The sequence below is a fragment of the Protomyctophum parallelum genome, assembly GCF_964188405.1.
Source record: "Protomyctophum parallelum genome assembly, chromosome: 4".
NCBI lineage: Eukaryota > Metazoa > Chordata > Actinopteri > Myctophiformes > Myctophidae > Protomyctophum > Protomyctophum parallelum.
Window position 1 is genome coordinate 18,054,010 of NC_139700.1, and position 24,000 is coordinate 18,078,009.

The following is a 24,000-nucleotide window of genomic DNA, read 5'->3' on the forward strand; positions in this document are numbered from 1 at the left end:
TTACACTGTGGTATTTGAGGTACAATCATTTTGAGTTAAATCATTTTCCTGTTCTTTACAGATTATGAAAGTGCAGATTGTAACCTTTCAAATGATTTGTCAGAAATTGAAATCTGAATATAGTTGAAGAAGACTTATTTTAATATTGTCAAAACTCATACAGAACCTGAAAAGGTTATCTCAGACCTCTAACGGAAGTTACTAGTTTAAGGTTTTTTTGCATTTAGTATTTTGCAAAAAACGATTTCCTTTATCTGTGCAATTTCATGTTTTCCTAGTTGTGGCACATTATATCAGACTATGACTATATACTATACAATTCATTACAGTTCCTAATCTCTTTGGGAACTATGAATTGTAAATCTGAAATTTGCTCTTGACCTTCTGATATTGCCCCTTAATAAGGCCACTAAAGATTATTCATATGGGTATATATTTCCGACATTATGTGACAAGGCGACAGCACGCAGATCGGGACCAGGGTGCTGCTCTACAGACATATTTTAGCAAAACGCACCACTCTCTCCAACCAAGTAACACATTAATTTGTACCACATTACATGTGTGTACTGTGTATACTCACAGAGATGACATGCACTAGATAGGAAGTGGGTCCGGAGATGACAGCGGGAGCATCCCATACGATACGGAGGCTGTTGGAGGTGGGGGTCACTTTGACACCATGGGGAGGGGCATCAGGACCTGAGAGGACACATACATAACTCTTACTGTATGTGCTTGTATGACGCTGTTATAATGTCAAATCATACCAGTATTCAAAGATCTACTGTACAAAGACAAATAGTAAAGCATTAAGGGCATAATGGAAACACACTTCTACCCTAAACTTTGTCTGTATTCCTCCCGCAGCCATCTAGTATACATCCACAAAGTAAAAAATAAAATAATAAAAAATTAAAAAGGTGCTTTTTGGCCAACACGCGTACAGTAAGCATTACTTTTTGGTGTGTGCCAATAAAGAAATGGAAATGTGAGTACTTTGTCCACCATTTATATTTTTTTGGATGTTTTTGGAATTGTTCTAATTTCTACTTTCTGATGTTTGGGTCTAGCACTCCACTGAAAACCATTCTTGATCTCATTCTCATTTATGTTATATCTAGTGTGTGCGACATGAATATACTTAATCGAGAAGAGAGAGAGAGAGTATGCGTGTGTGTGTGTGTGTGTGTGTGTGTGTGTGTGTGCCTGCGTGCGCTGCGTTGCATGCACCCGTTCTTACTTCCGGCCAGCGTGCGCGCATACGTCCAGCCCGTATATTCCCCTTCTCCGGCAATAGTCAGGCCGGCCATCTTGAAACGGTAGCGTCTATACTTGGCCAGGGACTGGAGTGTGACATTGTGGTAGCCTCCGTGGCCAGTGGAGACGTTCACCGACACCACCACCTGTGAATCCACACAGCCCGGGGGCATTAATTCCACAGGCTCTGGCTCGTCATCACAGGTGGCGGACAGCAGCTGTGCAACGATGCGGTACCCCGTGAGCAGGCCCGAGCTGGAGAGGGGCGGCGCCCACAGGAGGGTCATGCTGGTGGCGGTTGCCTTGGAGACATTCAGGAAGCGCGGGGCCCCCGGGACTGCAGGGGAGAAGATAGCACAGGGGTCCAGTAGAGCAGTGGTTCACAAATGTTTTAGCCCGTGACACAAAACAGAAATTATACTATCTATGCTGTCGGGAAAATGTTCATTTTTCAGGAAATGAAGAAAACCATATATTTTGAAAACAAAGCAATACTGCCTCATAAAAGTAGGTGTTGTAGGTGTCAATTACTTGCATGAGAGGGGGAGATGTGGTGGAGTTAGTTGCTTTAGCAGACAGTTTGAGGGTCCAATGGAGTTAAGAGGTTTTGTCCAAAGCATTTTTTAAAGGGTGTTCAATAGCACAGATCAAAAACCTCAAAAATGAAGTTAGGTGGTTTCCTCCCGACAGCAACGACATGCTCCCAGGACCCAAACTAGTGAAAATAGCAGATCTACAAGGTCACAATGTTGTGATCTTGTAGATCGGCTATTTTCTTTAGCTGTGTTTTTCCTCTGAATTGAGGCTCAGATTGAGGTGATTGAACAGAATGTCAGTGTTAAAATAATAATAATCGATAACTACTTCCGGTTCACCGGGGTGATATATATTGTTTTTAATAAAGCTTCCGTCTGAAGGCCTCGGCAGGGAAGGGACTATGACTGAGCGCAACCGTGGCAGTCGATGTGTTTTTAATAGTATTAACATTTACTAACGTACATAATGCATATTTACTATACCTGACTCAGACTGAGTCATACTGGTGCAGTTCATTGGGTCCCCTGGTCCCGCAGAGTTGACCGCGACCACAGTGAGCGTGTATTCCCTGTCCGGCTCCAGACCGTTCACTGTGAACTCGGCGGTGTCAGCCTGGTGCGTGAACCAGTGCGCGTCCACCTCCACCAGGATCAGATAGAACTGGATCTGTCCGTTGGGGTTGGCCGGCTGCTCCCACAGCAGGTGGATCGAGTCCCAGCTCACTCCCGAGCAAGAGAGGTTCCTAACCTCGTCGGACACTGACGACAGACACAGAAGTAGATGAACGTAGGTGGAAAGTCACGATAGGATTCGAATCACGATTCTTTAAACAAATGTATTATTATTATTATTATTACACAAATCCAATATTTTCCTATTTTTCTTTTACAATACTGTGTGTTTGTGCATCTCTGTCTGTGCACTGCAGTCTGCATCAACACCCCGCCTTCTTCACAGTGTGTTCTTCCTGCCCCGCCATTACGCGTCAACACATGAAAGGGAGTTTAACCCGATCGCGATACATGTTTTTATTAAATCAATTTAAATCGTTCCACTTTATATCGATATATATCGATTAGAGTTGGGTGACGATACGAATATATCGGCAATCGTGGATTGGATGAGTCTATCGCCGAATATTTTTATTAGGTGATTTATCACTGCGATTTTTGCAAAATAATATGTAGCCCAATTAACCTGTACAGTGAAATAATGTAAGTGTGAGCAAAATGCGAATCAATTTGGGCCATCAAAGTCATAACAGCGGCTGGGTGGAAACCCCCTCCTCCCGTTATAATGCTATGCTCCCAGAGTCTCAGCAGCAGCAGAAGCATCAGGGAACGGGGGAAGTCATGCTCACTCTGTAAGGCTGGGACCGAGGGAGGCTACGGACCAATGCAGTTAAATAATATACAGTTACACCGGAATGCACACTGCTGTCTCGTGTCTCATCACAACCCAATGCGCGATCCGTGACGTCGGAGGGAAAAAAATGTAAAAGAGAAAAAAGGAAAAGACGGAGTGACAAATCGTTTGCAACAAGCTACTGTAAGCTAACAGGCTGATGATGGTGGTGTTAGCTTAGCTAGTTGCTGCTGATTCAACGCACTGATTGAACTTTCCAGTGAGCCACCCCTGCCTGTAATCTAGGATCTAGGATCTGCAATCAACGTGTTGCAAACGGCGCTGCAGAGATGGGCGGGTCTGACTGCGGGTTCTCTACGTGTCACCTACGCAACGCATTGAGAGCTTGTGGAACTGTCTTTTTTTCGACTCGTGACCCGCTGTAAGCTGTAATCACATAGCACGAATTTATCGTCCATCGGCGATAGGAAACTTTGATATATCGCCCAACCTCAATATCGATACGATAAATATATACAATATATCGTTACATGCCTAGTGGAAAGACACATACGAAGGATAGAATGAAGTAGCTGATACTGCTACTGTTGGCTACTGCATTTTTAGCATGAAGAATAGAATTTAATGTACAGTATATGAAAGTATGCTAAATTGTAAATTAGATTTGCTGCAGAGACAACAAGCCACAGGCTGTCAGCTGTACTTACTAGACACACACACACACACACACACACACACACACACACACACACACAGACCGACCAACTCAAGTCTACTAGCTGTGTGTGCTGTCAACAAACAGTAACAAGCTCATGTATACCTGATTCGTTGGTGGTGAAAGTGACAGGACTGCTGTACTCGTCTCCGTGGCCAATTTTGGTGTAGCTGTAAACACTGATCTCGTAGGAGCTGTGAGGCCTAAAGCCGGCGAGATGTTCCATGGTCCAGGGACCCGAGGAATTCTGACACACAGAGTGCAGACGTCACACACACACACACACAAACACACACACACAGACACACACACACGGGCACATGCACACGCATGCAAGCACGCAGACAACCAACATAGGTCATAAAATCTAACCAAGATACATTTGCCGCGTGTCAGATTGTGTATGGAGTGTGAAATTAGAGCCACATGACTTGGTGTGAAAGTGAATGATTGACTGTGTGCGTGTACTTACGTACGTGCGCGTGCGTCATTCTATTTGTGAGTGTTTGTTTGTTGTTGCAGCTGTGTGGGGCCGTGAAATTAGCCAGTTATTATCACCTGGTGCGTGACGGTGTGCGTGTTGAGCTCACGGATCCTGAAGCCGTAGTGTGTGACCAGTCCGTTGGGCTCCAGCGCCGGCTCCCAGCTCAGCCACACAGAGTTGGCCGTGTGGTTGTATATGGTCAGGTTGAGCGGGGGGGACATGGGGCCTGCAGCACAGTGGTGGGGAAAAGTACTCACACTTTTAGGACTGAGGCCGATTAAAAGAAATGGCTTCTAAAAATGGCCTCTAATGTTCCAGGAATGTCCCAGAAGCAAAGATTTTAGTTAAAAACGGTCGCTCTGAAAGAATATGTATTAAAAGATTTGCGCCCATTTTCACGATCTTTCAAAAGTAGCGTGGCACTCGGTGCCGCGCTATGGGCTGTTATTCTGCTACAATACATATAGCCTATACCTGTATATCAATTTGGGGGATCGTTGGCACGAACAAGTTTGAGAAACTGGTTTTAGAAGGCATTGTCAGGTTTTCTCAACGTGTTAAAACACCTACCCGCTTCATCAGTGTGCAGCAGCAGGAAGAGGGCGGGGCCTGTGCCCTTGAGCGTGGCAGCGGCGATGGAGAGGTTGTAGGGTGTGTACGGCATCAGCTCAGTGAAGGTGAACTCCGTGTCGGAGGTCTGCGTGGCGTTGATGTCTCCCCACGGTCCGAACAGCGTGAGAGTGTACTCCGTTATCTCCCCGTTGGGCTCCAGCGGGCTCTGCCAGTTGACCGAGATGGAGGAGGACGACAGGTTTCTGCTGGACACGAGCACCGGAGGAGAGCTTGGGACTGGAGGAGGCACACAATGTAGATACACACAGCACAGTCAGTACAAGAAAATGGGCCTGGGCCATGGCATAGTGGTCCAGGCACCTTGGCTGGTAATCCAGTCTGGCAGTGTGCCGCGGGTTCGACTCCCGATCCCCGACGGCCTTTACTGCATATCTTCCCGCCATCTCTCTCCCCATTTCCTGTCAGCCTACTGTCTGTCCCTCCATAAAAATAAAAAAAAACATAATGAATGCCCTTGAAGTACCAAAAGTACTCGTTATCGTACTTCTCAGAATAGGGATGCTAGGCTTCCCATTGGTCAAAAAACGTCCTATCACACAAAGATTTAACTCTGGGGACCCGGACCCCCTGTTGAAGACCTGTGGTCTAAAATAAATACGGTAGTTCCTAAACGGTGTGCTGAGGCACATTAGTAATTCAGGTCCAGGTGTGCCTTCAGATTTTTGACAACCACACATTACTATTGCAATATAATTACACATAAGTACACTATAATATATGTGTGTGTGTGTGTGTGTGTGTGTGTGTGTGTGTGTGTGTGTGACGTGCATGCGTGCGTGCGTGCGTGCGTACGTGCGTGCGCGCGTGTGTGCGTGTGTGTGTGTGTGTGTGTGTGTGTGTGTGTGTGTACGCCAACTCACTGTCATTGTCCGTCCTCATGTACAACGTCCTGCTGAGGTTCAGGGCGGGCCCGGCGCCGGTCGCCGGCGTGACCGTGAACACGTAGGGGAAGTACTTCCGGAGGTTGGTGAAGTAGAATCCGTGGTGCTCCGTGGTCATCTCCCGGGTCCGGTTGACCGCGGGGGGTGCGCCCGGGGGTCTCGGGCCGGGGGGCACGCCAGCCTCCTGCAGCGTGAGCAGGTAGTAGGGCCGGCCGTTGGGCTCCAGTGGAGGGTCCCAGCTGACGATGATGGCCGTGGAGCTGAGGATCTGAGCCGTCAGGTTGTGGACCGAGTCACTGGGCACTGAGGAGGGGGAGGGGAAGGTGTCATCATGGTTACTGATGTACCAACGGCTTCCCAAATTGCAAGCTGCCTGGGATAAAGGAGTTTAATGAATGCCAGACAATCAGGCCAATTAATCAACCACGCACGCACGCACACAGACACACGCACGCGCACACAGACACACGCACGCGCACACACACACACACACACACACACACACACACACACACACACACACACACACACACACACACACACACACACACACACACACACACACACACACACACACACACACACACACACACTTCTGAGGAGAGTGGGAATGAACAGTGCATCAGTCGGTATTATTGTAATCAGCATTAATTATGGTCATCATCTCTCATTGTCATGAGAACTGCCAAAAACCACCGTCGTCATCACACCAATTAAGACAGTCAGTACAGCACACAGGGAGGGAGTAAGCCAGATAAACATGACAGTTCTTTTATCGATATGGAAAACTGAGGGTTGGAAAAATAAACCAGTGTATAGTGGGGAAAAACAAAACAAGACAACAACATCGTTCCATGAATTCAACAGTCCCATTCAATGAAATTGAGAAGTAATGGAGAGGGAAGTAAACCACTTGAGAGAAAAAAAACAGACACAGAGCAGGAAATACTCATCCTGTGTTCAGTGCTCATCCTATTTAGCTCCCCTCGCTAGTCACCCAGCTGCCTGAGCAGGTGTGCAGAGAGGCACGCCACAGAGGATCAGAAGTGGCAGATTAGGTAAGGCAAGGGGAAGGGTAGGGGTGTAGCAACTTGAGAGGCCCATATAAAGTGGATGAGCGGATGATGTGTGTGGGGGTCTGAGGAGCCCAGATGAATGAGCCCCCACCTAGTGGGGGGCTTTGCCGGGGCGGAGCCAGGCGGCCCTGGAGGTCCACTGCTTGACTGAGAGTGGAGAGGCTGCTAGAGCAACAGGCAGAGATACACAGTCAGTACAGGCAATTATCATTCAAGAGACATAACATAACACACTCTGCATGCACAAAAGCCTTACAAAGGCTGCCTGTCTGCACCATTTTTTCACAAAATCACACAAAAACAAGGCGATCGCTTTTTGGGACACGGGTCACAAAAAAAAAACACTGTTTGGAATAACTATATCTATTGCATAGATGTGTGCAGTAACAAAGTCTCCTTAACAGCTGCTGCTATTTCTGTCCAGATCAGATGACAGTCTTTCTCTCTGTGTACAAAGCCTTTATAAAAGTTCCTGTAAAACTTTTGTTAGATAACAGCCTTCCTTGACCATTGTACTTGTATTTTTCCCTGACAACTTTCTCCCTACTCAGTAAAAGGAAATGCAAAACGGTTGTCTCCCAAGGTACAGGGTCTCAGGAGGACAAAAAAGAGCCAGTTTGCCAGACTGAGAGTTATCTCCTTTCACTGACAGGTTGAAAGCAATGTGTTCGATCGCAGAGTTTTTATGTAATTTTTAAGAGGCAAAGATGTTTGGGGGAAAAAAGTGTGCAGACGTAGCCCCAATGCAAGACTATACAGTATGTGGGTGTACGCTAGCCTATTTGTATGTTTTAGTAAGCCTGGTTTATTCATGAGGCTATGACGTCTAGTTAGAGGGTGGTAATGTTTGTATGTTTTAGTAAGCCTGGTTTATTCATGAGGCTATGACGTCTAGTTAGAGGGTGGTAATGTTAATATTTATTCATGAGGCTATGACGTCTAGTTAGAGGGTGGTCATGTTAATATTTATTCATGAGGCTATGACGTCTAGTTAGAGGGTGGTAATGTTAATATTTATTCATGAGGCTATGACGTCTAGTTAGAGGGTGGTAATGTTCATATTTATTCATGAGGCTATGACGTCTAGTTAGAGGGTGGTAATGTTAATATTTATTCATGAGGCTATGACGTCTAGTTAGATGGTGGTAATGTTAATATTTGTAGGGATAATGGGTTCGGAGATGTGACACAGCAGCGAAACTGGGCTAAAAAGATGGGCCTAATGAAAAAGAACAACCCAACACAACATCGCATTTTTATACTGTCGCTTTATTAAAGGTTTGTGTAGTTGGTCTGAATGTGGCTCTCCAAATAAAGGGGAAGCAATGAGCATGCAGGATGTAATATCTGTTTGCTGGTTTCAGACGTAGATGCGCTAGCTACGTAGCACCTGCACGGAAGTCTGACAAAACACTGCGTGGTGTGCGTGTTTACTACCCTCAAACTAGAGGCCTAGTGTTTAATACGTGACGTACAGTACTGTTCTTCTGTACATGTGTGCGTGCATATGTGTGCGTGCGTGTGTGTGTGTGTGTGTGTGTGTGTGTGTGTGCGTGACTGACCATCCTCAGGGAGTGTCAGGGTTAAGGGCTGACTCTGCACTCCTCCGTCTCCCTGTATGGTGCTGGAGGTCATCCACAGGCTGTAGTTGGTTCCCCCGACCAGCCCGGTCACAGTGTGAGAGTAGGGCGAGTCAGGAGAGGCGGGGGTTAATAATGCACCAACCGGTACCCTCTGTAGATAAACAGACAGACACAAGCATTTACAGTCAGTGTCAGTATACAGTAACAGCATCATATGGCACAGTGGCGATTTTAGGGGGGGACGAATATATTATTGTTATTTTTCATTTTTTTTGTCAATTGGAACATTACACTCATTTATATTTTTCATTTCATTCATGCTTTGTAATGAACAGTTTTGCAACATTACATGATTGACATTGACATGACTCACACAAATGATGAAATTAATCATAGTGTGTAGAAAAATACGTACTATTTAGTTATATTCTATAACTTAGCCATTGAGTTCACACAGATGTGTACCCAGATATTGTAAGGTATTGTTATACCACTTATACCATTTTTCTTTTAAATATTGTGGAAAAATCTGTGAGAACTACTGATTTAGAAGGGATGTGTAGAATCCTTTTTTCCTACACCAAATCTCTCCCCTGAAAATAGCCAACGTACAAGTAAAAGTTCACATTGTGCATTGCCTATGTTTGCCGAATGTTCGCCTTCGGGCCGCTGGGGTTCATGTGGGTGAATGCTATCTCACCCACTTACTATTATTATATTCAATTGTAGTCTTTTAGATTTGATTAAATGCAAATTGTTGATGATATTTCACACATAAAATGTAACGGTACAAACATGTTTCTAATATATCCCACTGTGCGTGTGTCACCTGCTTAGCAGCCTCGCTACCCAGGCTTTTATTTCCGTTCACATTCGGTTAAAAAAAGCACCCGCCAGGGCGGGTGCTCAGATCGGTGAAACAATAGGATCCACCGCCTGTTTTCGACTGGCACCCGCCCCTCTAGACCAGAAACCATACAGGCTGGGCCAGGCTACCTGCTTAGTGACAGTGCCGTTGTCATGGTAGTAGATGGTGTAGTGTACGATGATGCCGTTGGGTTGGTTGGGTGGACGCCATGTCAGGGTGACAGACGAGGTCGTCACGTTGGTGTACGACACATTCTGCGGAGGATCAAATGGCTCTGCAGGAGAGAGAGAGAACACATGGCAAGCAGGGGGTTAATTTCTCAACATCCTGAAGACAACGTATAAAAGAGAAAAAAAAACAGTGTTGATTTAAAAGTTACAAATGGAACACTTTACTGTGAACTTGAGAGTAGTGTACAATGAGCTATATGCTCGCAGAATAACTCTTCTAATGTCCTTCACAGGTGTTACTGATGATACGTAATTAAGGCTCTGTTCCATTTAATGTGCAGTGCAGCTTTTTTTAATTTCAAGCACCCCACACCCGTACACTTTGAGACCCACTGGTGTAGCAGAGTGTTTCCAGTGAGCCAACGTCGGGCACAATATCAGCACCCCGACTCTGTTTCAACAGAATGGAACAGAGCCGTCATTAGTATCTGCGGTAACACCTGTGAAAGAAGTAGGGAAGGGGCCCAAGTCCTTTCCAAAATGCATGTGTGCATAGAGCCCATTGACACCCTCATCTCATCATGCATTACTAATGGTTTGGCTTGGGCCCCATGTTCATAAAATGAACCATGTAACCTTGACTGTTGGTTTGAAAACAACACCGCCCCAAAAATGAATATTGCAGGTTGTTGTGAGTGTGACCCAACACCCCTAAGTCATCTGCCGTAGGTCTGAACCAAATCAGATCGAAATACAGAGTTAGTAATAAATATTACACACTATTACACTTTCAAGCGTGGGGATGGTACATATCCATCATATTTTGTCCAGACAGAACCTGAATCGATGGTGGTGAAGGTGATGGATATCAACACTCCTCCGTCTCCCAATCTGGTCCAGCTGGACACTGAGGCATTGTAGACACTCTCAGAGTCCACAGTGATCACCACGGACGTCTGTGTCACGTTCAGCCACGACTCACTCGACTCGTTCCTGATATGGGAAAAAAGACTTGAACTTGAATTACAATTTACAATTTAGGCATGTGGTAGACGCTCTTATTCCAGAGCGATTTACAGAAAGCAAGAACAACACATGGTAATACATCAAATACATAAAGAATAGTCATCAAGAATCATAAGGAAGCTAAGAACCTAGCATCTGTCTAACAGTAGAAAATCTGTATGGTAAAGCTATGAGTATATACACTATAGAGTGCTATGTCTACATAAAATGCTATCTATTCTACAGTAAATTACAAGTTTAGCCTTTGCTACTACAGTATATGGACAGCCTGTTCACTTCATTACAGTACGGTATTAAAATTGCAAAAATTGCAAAAACAAATCCTTCATTTCATCGATTTTCTTTGCGCTATAACAGGCCGATCTGAGAAAATCGGAGCAGAGGTTCTGCTCTGGCATGCAGGAAGTGTGTGTGCACAGTTTTGCTTCGAACGGGCAGGATATCTGGCAGGATATAATGGGCCAGCGGTCCCGGAGATTAGCTGTTCACAGACGGACAGACAGACGGACAGACAGACAGACAGACAGACAGACAACTCACCATACTCTAACTGCGTAGTAAAGAATGTCTGAATTGGCCTCCAGAGGCGGCTCCCAGGACAACTCCACCTGGTAGTCTGACAACTTCTTGGAATGGAGGAACTGTGGGGGTGTGTCTGGGTCTGAGCGGTGGGAGAGAAACTTTAACATTTGTCAAGAAACAAGCGCACACATGGCCTGCTACCAGTGCAATGGGCACTGGATTGGCAGGCCAGGGCGACAGGACAGCTTCCCAGATATCCTGTCAAGTTCGCGCTGCACATCACTGAGAAAGCCCTAAGAATCGGAGTACCGTGGCCCTGAAATTAAACACAGGTAAGTCGCTGTTGTGGTGATCCTGGTGTGGCTTTGGCCTTCTCGGGGCATGGAAGCAACATGAGGGACCTCTCAGACAGTCAGGATCGGGTACCTGTGATGTAATGCCATTAGTGCTTTCTGGAACACCTTTGCGGTTAACTGACCTAGACGAGAGAGGACACTGGAGGATAAGATCAAAGGAAAGTGAAGGTTTCACTCCATTTCAGTCCAAGCAGTCACCTGAAAAACTGAAAAGAAAACCCAACAACCCTCTCTCTCTCTCTCTCACTTCACCTTCCCACCAAAATCACCCCCCTCACCATCCTCCAGTGTGGTGATGTTGAGCGGCTCGCTCGCGTGGTCGCCCGGCCCGACGCGCGTGTTGGCCTGCACCACGAGGCGGTAGTGTGCGTACTTCTTCAGGTGCGTGATGTGGAGGCCGCTGGTCAGGGATGTGAGGTTGAGGGTGTGGGTGGAATTCCACAGCTGCAGAGTGTAGTGGGTGATGTTGCCGTTGGGCACCAGCGGGGGCTGCCACGTCACGTTCACCTCGCTGGAGGCAACAGACTCGTACGAGAGGCCATACGGAGGACTGCCCGGGACTGGGGGAACGAAAAATGAAAAGAAACAGGCACCGTGTTTGGTGGACACATATGCAAAGACAGAATTTATGTTTAAATTAAACCTGAATAGATAGTTGTGAACTGTGCTATATAAGAAAAATAAAACATAATTCAAAACTTATACCATTATCTTATAATTATTACAAATGAGACAGGCGGAAGCTTACAAGTTTGTACCCAGTGCTCACATGTCTGTACCCAGTTCAGGTTGCCAAGTCATAGACCGTGACGTATGCAGAGTATGCAGAACTGCCATTTACTCCTGTGCTGTGCCTGTGCTCTGACGTCACTCACTTTACCTCTGCGTTTTGAACCCAGGTTTTGCAGCTTCCGTTTCTCAAATGCGCCATTACTAACTCTGTCCGTGCACTAAAGTGTATTTCTCTTCAGAACCTTTAATAGTGTACTGTAACTGCGACGCAGCATAACATCAGAAATGATCCCAGAACGCCCACGTTTTGTTCAATCGCTGCGGATGCAGCCTACATTAACGACACAGAAACAGGAAGTGGACGGTTGTGTTTCCTTCTTCCGATTGGCTACGGCCGATCATCTGATGCAGTGCAAGGCATCACAGGTGCATGATACGCGTGATGCTAGATTTGAGCATGCCAAAGGCGCGTGAGGGAGTCCAAATACAGATTTTGCTATATGGCAGGCGAGTGTATCCACACACACACAACATACCGTCCTCTCCAGACAGCATGGCCAACGTGTCCGAGGACTGGTTGCCGTGTCCGTGGCGCGTGTACGCCAAGACGGACACGTTGTAGTAGGAGTACGGCCTCAGGTGAGTCAGGGTGGCCCGGGGCACCGAGGTGTTGACCACGGCGGAGTAGGACTCGTTCTCGTACAGGACCTCGTAGCGTTGGATGGCCCCGTTGGCCCGTTGGGGCGGAGACCAGGTCAGGGTGGCGGTGGAGGGCGTGGTCTCCACCACAGCTAAGTCCAGAGGGGGGGAGTCGGGCTCTGAGTGAGTGTGTTAAAGGACAGAGAGGAGAGGTAGAGAGAGGTCAAGGGCTGGCAGTGGTGTCGGTCTGACATATCACTGAACCTAGAAGTGGAACTCAAGCTGGTTTCATGCAGCTCCAAGGTCTACAGTATACCAGCAATCTAAATCTTAGATATAATATATATAATTCCCTAATATTTATGATGTTACAGTCTAGGACTATAGGTTATGTCTTGTTTGTACCAAACATAGCCTAGACCAGTGGTTCCCAAACTTTTCAGGTCGAGACCCAAAAGAGAGATTAGATGTTTTTCCAGGACCCAAATTAGTGAAAATAGCAGATCTACCAGCTCAATTTAAGGCATTTCTTAGATTTGTTTGTTTGTTTTAACATATAAAATTATATATAAAAAAAGAATATATATATATATATATATATATATATATATATTGTATATATTGTACACTGTTTGGGAAACAGTAGTCTAGACTTACCTATTCCACCTTAGATACAGTCTAACGTTTTAAAATATTTATTTAATGTTTATTTAATATTTTAGCACGATATTTAAAATAACACATTTATATTTTATAGGGAACAAAGCAGAGTGGTTTGTGAGAAAGTGTTTTTTCTTTTGTGCTTGTGTAGAGCAGTGATTCCCATTCCCAAACCAAATTTTGTTACAACCACACGTTATGAATAATTTACCATAACAGTACTTTGTGCGTACTCATCTACCAATACTGAGACTCTTTTTGCCTTTTTGGACAAGTCATTGTAGGCTAAAGGTTTTTATTTATTTTAACAGGTCGCAGCGCAACACATTGTGAGCTTAATTTTATTTAAGATATCTCTATTTTATCTAAGAATAAAGATGTGCCTTGGGGGAAAAATGTTTGAAAACCACTGGTGTGTAGAGTAGCTGTGGAGAACCAACCGTCTTCTGCGGTGAAAACGAAGGTGTCGTCCTCGTCGGACAGAGAACTCTCTCCTATAGCTGTGGATGCAGCGACGCGCAGTTTATAACCAGTGTACTTGTCCAACCCTGCAACAAGGAGAAGTGGTCAGATGGGTGGATGTTCACAGAATGTAGATTTTTTATCGATTGTGTTCCAGCTTGGATCAATAAAACTAAGTATACTTTAAGTGAAGTTGAAGTCGGTTGTGCGAACGGTTCTCGAGTTACATGGATTACAGATGTACATTGTTACACATGTATGTACACACAGAGACATGGTGCATTTATTTTATATCATTAAAATTGCATTATGTAAATTATTCAGGGGCCCAATTGCAATATCCTCACGGCCCACCAGTGGGCCCCAGGCCCACATGTTGAGAATGGCTGCACTACAGTACAGTACATGCAGTATGCAGTACAGTGTGTGTGTGTGTGTGTGTGTGTGTGTGTGTGTGTGTGTGTGTGTGTGTGTGTGTGTGCGTGTGCTCTTCTACCTGTCAGCAGTATGCTGGTGTCGTTATTGGTGACCCACTGCAGAGCCTGGTTGCTATGGAGGTTGAGACCGTAGACTGTGTAGTGTGTGATTCGTCCGTTGGGGTTGAGGGGAGGAGCCCAGCTCACCAGGATGGAGGTGGAGCTAATGTTCTGATAGGACACGCCTACCACAGAGCTGGGGGCTAATAAACATCAGAACGGGAAACCAACAGAAGAAAGCACGTCATGTACTTTTCATCATAATATTATCATCTGCTCAGTTTTTACAGGATTTTATAGTCCTTGTAATGATCGCTAATGATCACAATAGCATACACGGCTTGCACGCTCTTAGCCCTGGTCGGAAATTATTTTGGGGGGTCCCCCCAAAAAATATATATACATTTTTGCAACTGAATGGCTGGTAAATGACCCCTCGGGCCGCCCCGAAATTATTTTGGGGGGTGCCCAAATTATTTTGAGTTTACATAGTACACAACACAAGAAAAACACTGCCGTGCGAGGGGTCCAACTTTACCACAAATAAAACTACTCCGCTAATCACCGAAACAAAGCCTGTTTTGTGTTGGTTGGTTTTGAGTCTATTCTCCAGGCTGGGAAGCCTCAGCCCTTTTTAGGCATAAAATAAATAAAATAAAATATTTTATTTAGAGCGGTCTGGTCAATGGGTAATTTATGTTGACCAGATCTGTTTTTATGGGTCCCTTATCTTTTGTTTCCTACATTTTGTTTATTAATTATTATTTCAAAACATTTCCCAAAATACATTCCTAAAAAAGCTCAAATGTTCATGAATTAAAAACAAAATTCAGTGATCTTTTTCAGTAGTTTCACGAAGAAATCAAAGAAGAATCTATATGAAATGCCATTATTTCGGAAAAAGAAGTAGTGAAAATAGCCGATCTACAAGCTCACAACGCGCCCGAAGCGACACGTTGTGAGCTTGTAGATCGGCTATTTTCACTATAGTCTAAATTCTCTTTTGGGTCTCGACCTGAAAAAATTGGGAGCCAGATGTTTCTAAGAAGCGAGTATAAGCTACCACCAACCCTGCTCCCTGGTCTGCTGGGTGATATTTCTAGCGAGTATAAGCTACCACCCACCCTGCTCCCTGGTCTGCTGGGTGATGTTTCTAGCGAGTATAAGCTACCACCCACCCTGCTCCCTGGTCTGCTGGGTGATGTTTCTAGCGAGTATAAGCTACCACCCACCCTGCTCCCTGGTCTGCTGGGTGATGTTTCTAAGAAGCGAGTATAAGCTACCACCCACCCTGCTCCCTGGTCTGCTGGGTGATGTTCACGGCAGGGCCCTCTCCCACAGCGGTGGCTGCCGTCACCTTGATGGTGTACTCAGTGAACGGATTGAGGTCAGACACCAGGTAGGACAACTCCTCAGACTGGACATCCACCACCTCCTCTCTGACCTGTACCACTGGAGCACGCACGCATGCACGCACACACACACACACACACACACACACACACACACACACACACACACACACACACACACACACGTAGGATTTATACAGTAACATGTACTGTACATTAGAAAACCCATCTACAGTATAATGAATTTATATGCCTTTATAATGCTTTGTAAGGAATTATACGATTCCTTACTTGTAATGTGTTATAAGATTTTCCATACGCCTTCCATAATGCCACATTATGAGTTTGATCTTACTTTATAATAATAATAATACTTTGTAGCGCAGTTTTGTAGCAAAGGTTTGCCACATCTAATGGGGAGAAGCTCTTTATTTGTACGATTTGGGGAAAGCTTTAAACTTACAGGGCTCTATTTTCGTCCATGCTAAACCCCTTATCCCTAAACTTTTTTACTATTTTGATAAACATTTTCATCAAAAGCTCACAACATGTCGATGTAGATCAGCTAGTTGAATTATTCAAAAATGTTTTTCTTTAATAGTAAAAAAAGGCAAAGTAGTTTAGGGATGAGGGGTTTATCATGGACAACTGTTTTGGTGAAGCCCTTTTTTTGTACGACTTTTTGTAAGCTTCAAACTTTCCTGCCTTGATCTCCTTAAAGGGCATTTCTGTGTGAAGTTTGCATGTTCTCCCCGTGTCCCCTAGGATATGTACCCTCACAAAAAACATGCAGTAATCGTGGTCTCTAAACTACTTTTCCTCGATCAGCCGAGGCGCCTGATGGACGGGAAAGGAACCGGTTGGAATAACGTGTTCCTTCCGCGCGGTACGTCCAACCGGGGAAACTCCCCCCCTGTCAGGTGAAAAGAAGCGGCTTGGACTCATGAAGGAAGCATGAGGACAGTCCGTTGCTCTCCCCAGGTTGGCAGAGGGAGTGTAGCGCCCAGGATTACAATAGACAATTGACACTGGGTGAATTTTTTTTTTTCTAAAAATCGTGGGGTAAGATTTTAAGGGGAAAAAATGAGAGGTTATGTGCTTCTCTGACAGGTTATTCCTCATCAGGTATGATGAAGAGCATGTAGCTTGAGCCCACCCCAGACAAAATACATCATAAGACTCTTTAGGAAGGCTTATAGCAACTATATGAGGCATTATGGCGTAATATTGCGTGCAATATAATGCACTATGAATGTTTCTAAAACGGTTAGTCCCAATACTTGATTCTGATTGGCTGGTTACCATCACATGACCGTTGTAAATTTCACCGATAACCCACACCTTCAATCACTTTAAATCATTCGCAGCTGATTCCGCATCTCTGTAGCTGTACTGGGGAAGGGGAGCGCTTGATTGCCTTACGAACCCATGCCGTGCGGGGCACTGCGGGCGTCTAAGCACCACCCGGCTCATATGACTGTGAATGTGTGGCTCCAGGCAGCCCCGTAAAGACAGACTTCATAGAAAGCGTTTGTTGTGTTTTTGTTATGAATGATGGTGGATAAGCAGAGTGGATAAAACACACAGAGATAGTGTTTATAGAGTTTAGACTACAGTCTTAGGGTTAGGGTTAGGGTTAGTACCTCCAGGACTAACTGCAGCGCGTGTGGACAAGCGAGTCTGCATAGCAGCATCGTATCCTGTGACGGCAGCAGCGTTGCGGGTGGAGAAGCGGGGATGTCCCGGGGCCGGGGTCAGATCAAAGGGGTCAGAGGTCATCATGCCCCCCTCGCTGTGCGACTGGTGGGTCAGCCAGGGCGGGGAGGACGTGCCAGGTGGCTCGGGGGTCAGAGAGAGAGCCGAAGTGACCGAGAGCGAGGAGGCAGAGTGGATGTTAGTGTGTGAAGAAGCCATGCCGGACGGACCGGGGCTTCCAGAGACCATGGGGTCGACAGTGGGACTACTGTGGAGGTCTGGGGGGTCAGGCCCCTCCAGAAGGGGCTCGGTTATAGTGCTTGCTGTGACGCTGCCGGAGTCACGCATGCTGCTGGTGAACGACGACGTGGAGACGGCGGGCGTGAAGGACGGCGGAGAGGTGGTCAGGCTCGGCTCGGCCGATCGCTTACGCCGCCGTGAGTTGTCGTTGTCAAGGTCAGGACTGAGTGTGTTCACGCCGTTTAAATCCTGGACATAATGAAACACTCATATTAGCCGGTATATTATTATATAATAAAAAAAAGAACAACCCAGAATAATGCGTAATCACATGCTACGGTAGCTGTCTAATCCTGGGACATCAGGTAAACAACATTTACTCCATTACAAAGACCAGAGGTGACCAAGCCTTTTCTGTCATAGCCGCCACATTATGGAACGCGCTCCCCTCCCGCGTCAAACTGGCCCCTTTCATCAAGACCTTTGAATCTCGCCTTAAGACCCAACATTATACCTTGGCTTTTAACCCTGGTTGAGTGTCTATGGTGCATGTTTTGTTTCACTGTCTGCTGACTCTGCTGCGTCTCAAGGTTCAAGGTTCAAAGTTGTACTTTATTGTTGCATCTTGTGTACAGCTACATAAGAGTAAACTTATTTTGGTTTGGCTTCCTTCAGAAAATGCAGCATACTATAGATAATATCAGTCTGTATTCTTCAGTGATGTGTCCCAGTTTTGTCTTGTGTGTTCTTGCTGTTGTTTTTCTCTGTTTTTCTACAGTGTATTTCGTTTGTATTTTCCTGTACAGAACTTTGTAAACCTTGAGTTTTAAAACATGCTATATAAATAAAGTGGATTGGACTGGATTAACTACCTTGTAGTATTAACCGATAACAAACAGGTCTGGACAGAAGATTGGAGATAACCATTATAAATCATGTAAGGTCACTGTCCAAAGGACCCCACATTGATTGTACAGAATTGGTTCAGTAAGAAGGTATGATAAAACTCACATATAAAGACTCACTATATCTCTGAGTGTAAAGAAAAAACAGGCCCACCAGTTCTCCTGTAAGGGTGATGTCTTGTAGCAGAATGTCCCCATCCAGGACCTGTAGTTTGTACTGGGTGATCAGTCCATTGGGCTGGGCAGGACTCCTCCATCTCACCAGGATGGACACGGAATCCTCAGCTTCCGCCTGGAGATCCAACACCTCACTGGGTGCTGCGCACGCACGCACGCACACACACACAGTGTGGTTTTTCAGTATGGGGTTTGTTAGGAAAATGGAGAAAGGCAGGGGGCTACCAGATGTCAATGACCTGCATATGTCTCAAGCTATCTACCCTAGTTAAGCCTGTTCTTGTCTCGGTGGGGGGAGAGTCAAAACACCACACAGTGAGCTTGGCTGACAATGTTTTTGCATTCTCTGCAAAGGAAAATATAGGGCACACACAGAGAGATGGGGCTGTGTTTTATCTCAGAGCGCAGGTGTGGAACCACATTTTAAATTGGGACTGTATGTATTCAGCAATATCAATAGCTCCCAACCGTGGTCCTTGGGAGAAGCCTCCGGGAGCACCGTGACATTCTCGATCCTAGTGGGTAATTAACTGTACTGCATTCAACTGATGTCTCGGGTCCAGCTAGAATGTCATGGATGCAAGCTGAATGCAGTTACATTTCTGGTACAACAGAACACTACTAAACCAACCCATTAAAACCGGGGGAAATCTGTGTCATTTTATACTTTGCGGCTATTCAAAAATAGCAAATCTACAAGCTCATAGTGCAGCACGAGATCGGATATATATTTATATATATAAAAAAAAAAATTTAAGCGAAGATTTTTAACTAAAGTCTTTACTTCTGAGGGTCCTAGAACAAAATATTTTGAGATGCGGGCCGGCAGCCAAATAAATATAACTTTGCAAACTTAACTAAAGTAAACTACAGGGTCTAGCACAATTGATTGTAATTGCCACGACAATGTTTCACAGAAGCGCATTCCATGTACAATAAACAGGTGTGTGGGACTGTATACTGCATGTGTATGTTTGATTGTGAGCAGACTCCTTACCCTCAGCATGCGTTACTATATCTGCCTGCGCCACTGGGCCCACCTCCCCGGCTGACTTGGCTCTGACTTCCACTGTGTACGTCGTGAAGGGACTCAAACCAGAGTAGACAAACCGCAGGTCTCCTGTGCTATTCTCATACATAGGTCCTGAGCCAAGGAAGGAAAGAGAAAACTCTGTGTTATAGGGGCATGTCATTGGTTCGTGTAAAATACATACTGTGTGATCTCGGTACATAGACGAAGATTCTGACATTCAATTGTACATACATTTTGTTTTGATTGTATTGTTCCACTATTTTGCTTTGGCAATGTAAACGTATGTTTTCTCATGCCAATAAAGCTCCTTTGAATTTAATTGAAATTGAATTGTGTTCTGCATGCTTGGGTGAATATGAGTCAAACCTGTAGGTCCAGAGAGATAGACGACGTAGCTGAATTTCCCTGTCAGATTGGTGGGAGGATCCCAGGACATGGAAATGGATTTAGATGTCACATTCCATATGGCAAAATTCTGAGGAGGATCCTCTGGGGCTGAAAGACAGATGTACAGTACACAAAATAAAACAGATGAGAACACAGGATAAAATTGGTCTCCATACACCTAACTTAATACAACAAAACAATTGCATACCTTGTAATCGCAATAGCACTGGTCACCAGCACACACCCCCTCAATCATTCTGGGTGCTTGTACAGAACTTTGAGGTGCAGAGGGGCACGCTTTGGGAAAACAAGGCTTGTACTGCAGTGCAGTACAAGCATGAGTACTAGTGTTGCGCCTGTTGTAGGTTCTAGTACTACATCCATAAAAATGCAACAGCATGTGTTACTTACTGTACATTCTGTACACCAGGGGTATTCAACTAGATTAGGCAGGGGGCCACAACTGTAGAATAATTGTGTGTGTGTGTGTGTGTGTGTGTGTGTGTGTGTGTGTGTGTGTGTGTGTGTGTGTGTGTGTGTGTGTGTGTGTGTGTGTGTGTGTGTGTGTGTGCGTGCTGTGGTTACTCAAAATGCATTTTGTGCAAGGATAACTTGATCAATGTCACGTTGATGTGGGCGTACGCCAAAACCCATGCTCGAATTTAAGGCAGAATTTACACTCCTTTGATAAATGAGGGCCTATAAGTGTACCTGATTCTGGCATGCGGACCATGGTGGAAGCGATTTGACCCTCGCCATCGGAGGTGAAGGCAGACACTTCAAAGAGGTACGCCGTGTGGGGCCGCAGCTCATCCACTCCGACAGATATGGGTACATTCCAGGAGGTGGCGGGGGGCACAGCCGAGAGGGTGACAGGGGTAGAGGACGCCGTCACCTCTGATGGGCTCGCAGTCCCGCGGGACAGGATATCAGCTGCATCCTATAAGAGCACAATGCATGTAGCACTAGTATGTATAGCACTTTGTAGCAGTTCAGAATGATACAGAAAAAACTGTAACGTTTTTACTCCCTCAGAGGAGGGAGTAATGGCCAAATATCACAATGTGACAATATCATTATGCTTACAATACAATTCTGTTTTAAGTTAATAGTAGTGGTAAAATGCAAACTATATTTTTGGGGTAGTGTCTATCCACTATTGAGGGTATGTTCTCTCTTTAATTACAGCAGCAGTATTTATTTTAGAAGCTTAAGTCCTTGTATCAGTAAGTCTTGAATAGATTAGTAAAGATACTGAGATATACAGAAGGGGGCAGTAATGCAACTATTAAGGATGCAAACTGCCATAATACCCCATGAAGAAGAAGGATCAGTAAATCTGTGTTCCACAGAATGGGTCTAGAGACAAAAAGCCAGGCTGTCTATTCAGCTGATCCCGGCTCGCCAAATCCGCCAATTCTGAGCCTCGCTTGGCTTTAGTGGAACAGAATAAACCAGGCTGTAAAGACCAGGATTGAAAAAGCCTGGTTTTGGCCTAAATCCTGGATTAGTTAATCCAAGTTTTGTGAAACAGGCCCCAGGATTATACTGCATGTTTTTTGTGAGGGTACCTAACATGCAAGAGAACATGCAAACTCCACACAGAAAGGCCCTTTCGCCAACCGAGGCTCGGGTATGGGCATTGATGACACGGAGGAGAGGACACGCCGCCAGCGCCCACAGCGTCCCGAGCGGGAATCGTAACGTGTCATTGTTAAGACCTCCCGTTAGTCTAACATCAATCAATATTTCTATGCATGACGCAATTTATTTGTAAGAACTTCTGAGAGAAGAAAGACCCCAATAGGCAAACAAATTGAGAGATGGCGGATGAATAATTTGTAGCTTGAAAGCTAGTTGAGGCAGATATACTGTAACTGGAGTGGGGCACACACACACGACTGTGTTGGTTATGCAACTGTGACATGTCAAGCAGCTGGTGGCTTATATTTAAGCTCACTTCATTCTGATGTACGTGCTCCTCTTGTTGTCGCATATACTGCAGCTTCATATGAGCTTCATTGTTCCATCCCACCCCGAGCTGCATCACCAACAGGAGGCTCTGCTTCCCCTGTGGTTTCAGTTTTCCACTGTATCTCCCTGCTCTTAAAATGGTCTTCTATCTAATGGGCTATATGCACACAGAATAACTCTTCCTACATGCAGGCCACTTCCCTACTTCCTTCACAGGTGTTACCGATGATACTAATTAAGGCTCTGTTCCACTGAGTGTGCAGTGGTTCTCAAACTATTTAATTTCAAGGACGCCCATAACTCTGAGCATAACTCTGAGAGTGTACAACTCTCAGAGTTACAGACCTGTACAGGGCCATTTGGAACCCACTCAGGACACTTTGATGCACGCCTTACGTTGCAGTGCGGCAGCGCTCCCATCATGATGTCCTCGGCGTTGAGCTCCAGCGTGCGAACTGTCTTCGCGGTCCGGGCGTGGTTGACCTTCACGGCGAACTTGGTGATGAGGCCGTTGATGCGGTGCGGGAGGAACCAGGTGACCACCACGAACGTGTGGTTGTAAGCGAACGCTGTCAGGTTGGTCACCATGCCTGGAGCTGCAGGACACGCATGTACGCACACACGTCACACGCTCACACACACACACACACGTCACACGCACACACGCACGCACGCACGCATGCGCGCACACACACACACACACACACACACACACACACACACACACACACACACTTTAAATGCTTTGTTTGAATCCATAAATTATATTGCAAAGGGCTTCACAATTTACACTTGATGGCACAAAACAGAGCAGGATTTGGATTGGCTTTTCTCTTCATCAAACAAACACTTACACAAGCATGCGCGCACGAGCGTGTGCACACACACACACACACACACACACGCACACGCACACGCTCACACACATTCAGTCAGAAATAGGCAGGCGCCAACCTATTGTACAGTCAAAAATACACACACACAACACACACACACACACACACACACGCACACACAGTCAAGAATAGGCAGGTGCCAACATATATAAAGTTGAAAATAGACATACACAGACTCTGACAAACAGACACCACCATACAGCCAGCCAGGCACATAAAAGGCCCTATTTTCGCCCGTGCCTTACCCCTTATCCCTAAACTTCTTGGCTTTTTTTTTACTATTTTGAAAAACATTTCTTTAATAGTTTAAATAGCCAATCTATAAGCTCACAATGTCTCAATGTAGATCGACTAGTTGAACAATTTTAAAATGTTTTTCAAAATAGTAAAAAATGGCAAATACGTTTAGGGATAAGGGATAAGGGTGGAGCAAGATGGAGCCCATACTCTATACAGAACACATGATATGCAACATGTGACATTAACACTGAGGATTTGACTGTGTATAGCTATGGATGGATACCCACGGGCCTCCGCCGTCTTGAAGTACAAAGACTTGCTGAACGATCCCTTCCTTCCAGCATGACTTTGAGCTGCTACCTAGAGGAGAGGGAGGGGGGGGGGGGGGGTGAAAAGAAAAGAGAAGAGTTGGAGGGTGAGAGAAAAGGAACACATGAGCAGGGGAGAGTATTAGGGGAGGGGTAACCTCGCGCCACCAGGCTTTCCACCTCGGAGGAAAGCCTGGTCTGTGTCACACAAATTGCTGTGTGAACCGGTCTGGAGCAGACGATATCGTTAGTCATCAGGCAGGAACCATCAATATAGAACTTCCTTTCCCTCGGTTTGAGGAAAAGGAAGTTCCAGATTGATGGTTCCTGCCTGATGACTACAAAACA

At 45.5% G+C, this 24,000-nt stretch overlaps 1 protein-coding gene across 1 annotated transcript in view; it reads right to left on the reverse strand.

Moving 5' to 3' along the window:
* Positions 1-24,000, reverse strand: part of ptprq (protein tyrosine phosphatase receptor type Q) — a gene marked incomplete at its 5' end in the record, with an annotated part of 83,258 nt that overhangs the window by 25,823 nt on the left and 33,435 nt on the right. The window contains 23 exons of the mRNA XM_083762705.1: positions 593-702; positions 1,244-1,597; positions 2,280-2,555; positions 3,983-4,124; positions 4,436-4,587; positions 4,932-5,210; positions 5,855-6,178; positions 8,514-8,685; positions 9,531-9,676; positions 10,411-10,565; positions 11,139-11,259; positions 11,755-12,036; positions 12,745-13,026; positions 13,948-14,055; positions 14,466-14,648; positions 15,736-15,897; positions 17,924-17,981; positions 18,792-18,955; positions 19,812-19,958; positions 20,214-20,342; positions 20,946-21,174; positions 22,605-22,804; positions 23,632-23,704. Of these exons, the coding sequence (XP_083618831.1) occupies positions 593-702; positions 1,244-1,597; positions 2,280-2,555; positions 3,983-4,124; positions 4,436-4,587; positions 4,932-5,210; positions 5,855-6,178; positions 8,514-8,685; positions 9,531-9,676; positions 10,411-10,565; positions 11,139-11,259; positions 11,755-12,036; positions 12,745-13,026; positions 13,948-14,055; positions 14,466-14,648; positions 15,736-15,897; positions 17,924-17,981; positions 18,792-18,955; positions 19,812-19,958; positions 20,214-20,342; positions 20,946-21,174; positions 22,605-22,804; positions 23,632-23,704 (4,248 nt within the window). The remainder of the gene's footprint in view (positions 1-592; positions 703-1,243; positions 1,598-2,279; positions 2,556-3,982; positions 4,125-4,435; positions 4,588-4,931; positions 5,211-5,854; positions 6,179-8,513; positions 8,686-9,530; positions 9,677-10,410; positions 10,566-11,138; positions 11,260-11,754; positions 12,037-12,744; positions 13,027-13,947; positions 14,056-14,465; positions 14,649-15,735; positions 15,898-17,923; positions 17,982-18,791; positions 18,956-19,811; positions 19,959-20,213; positions 20,343-20,945; positions 21,175-22,604; positions 22,805-23,631; positions 23,705-24,000) is intronic.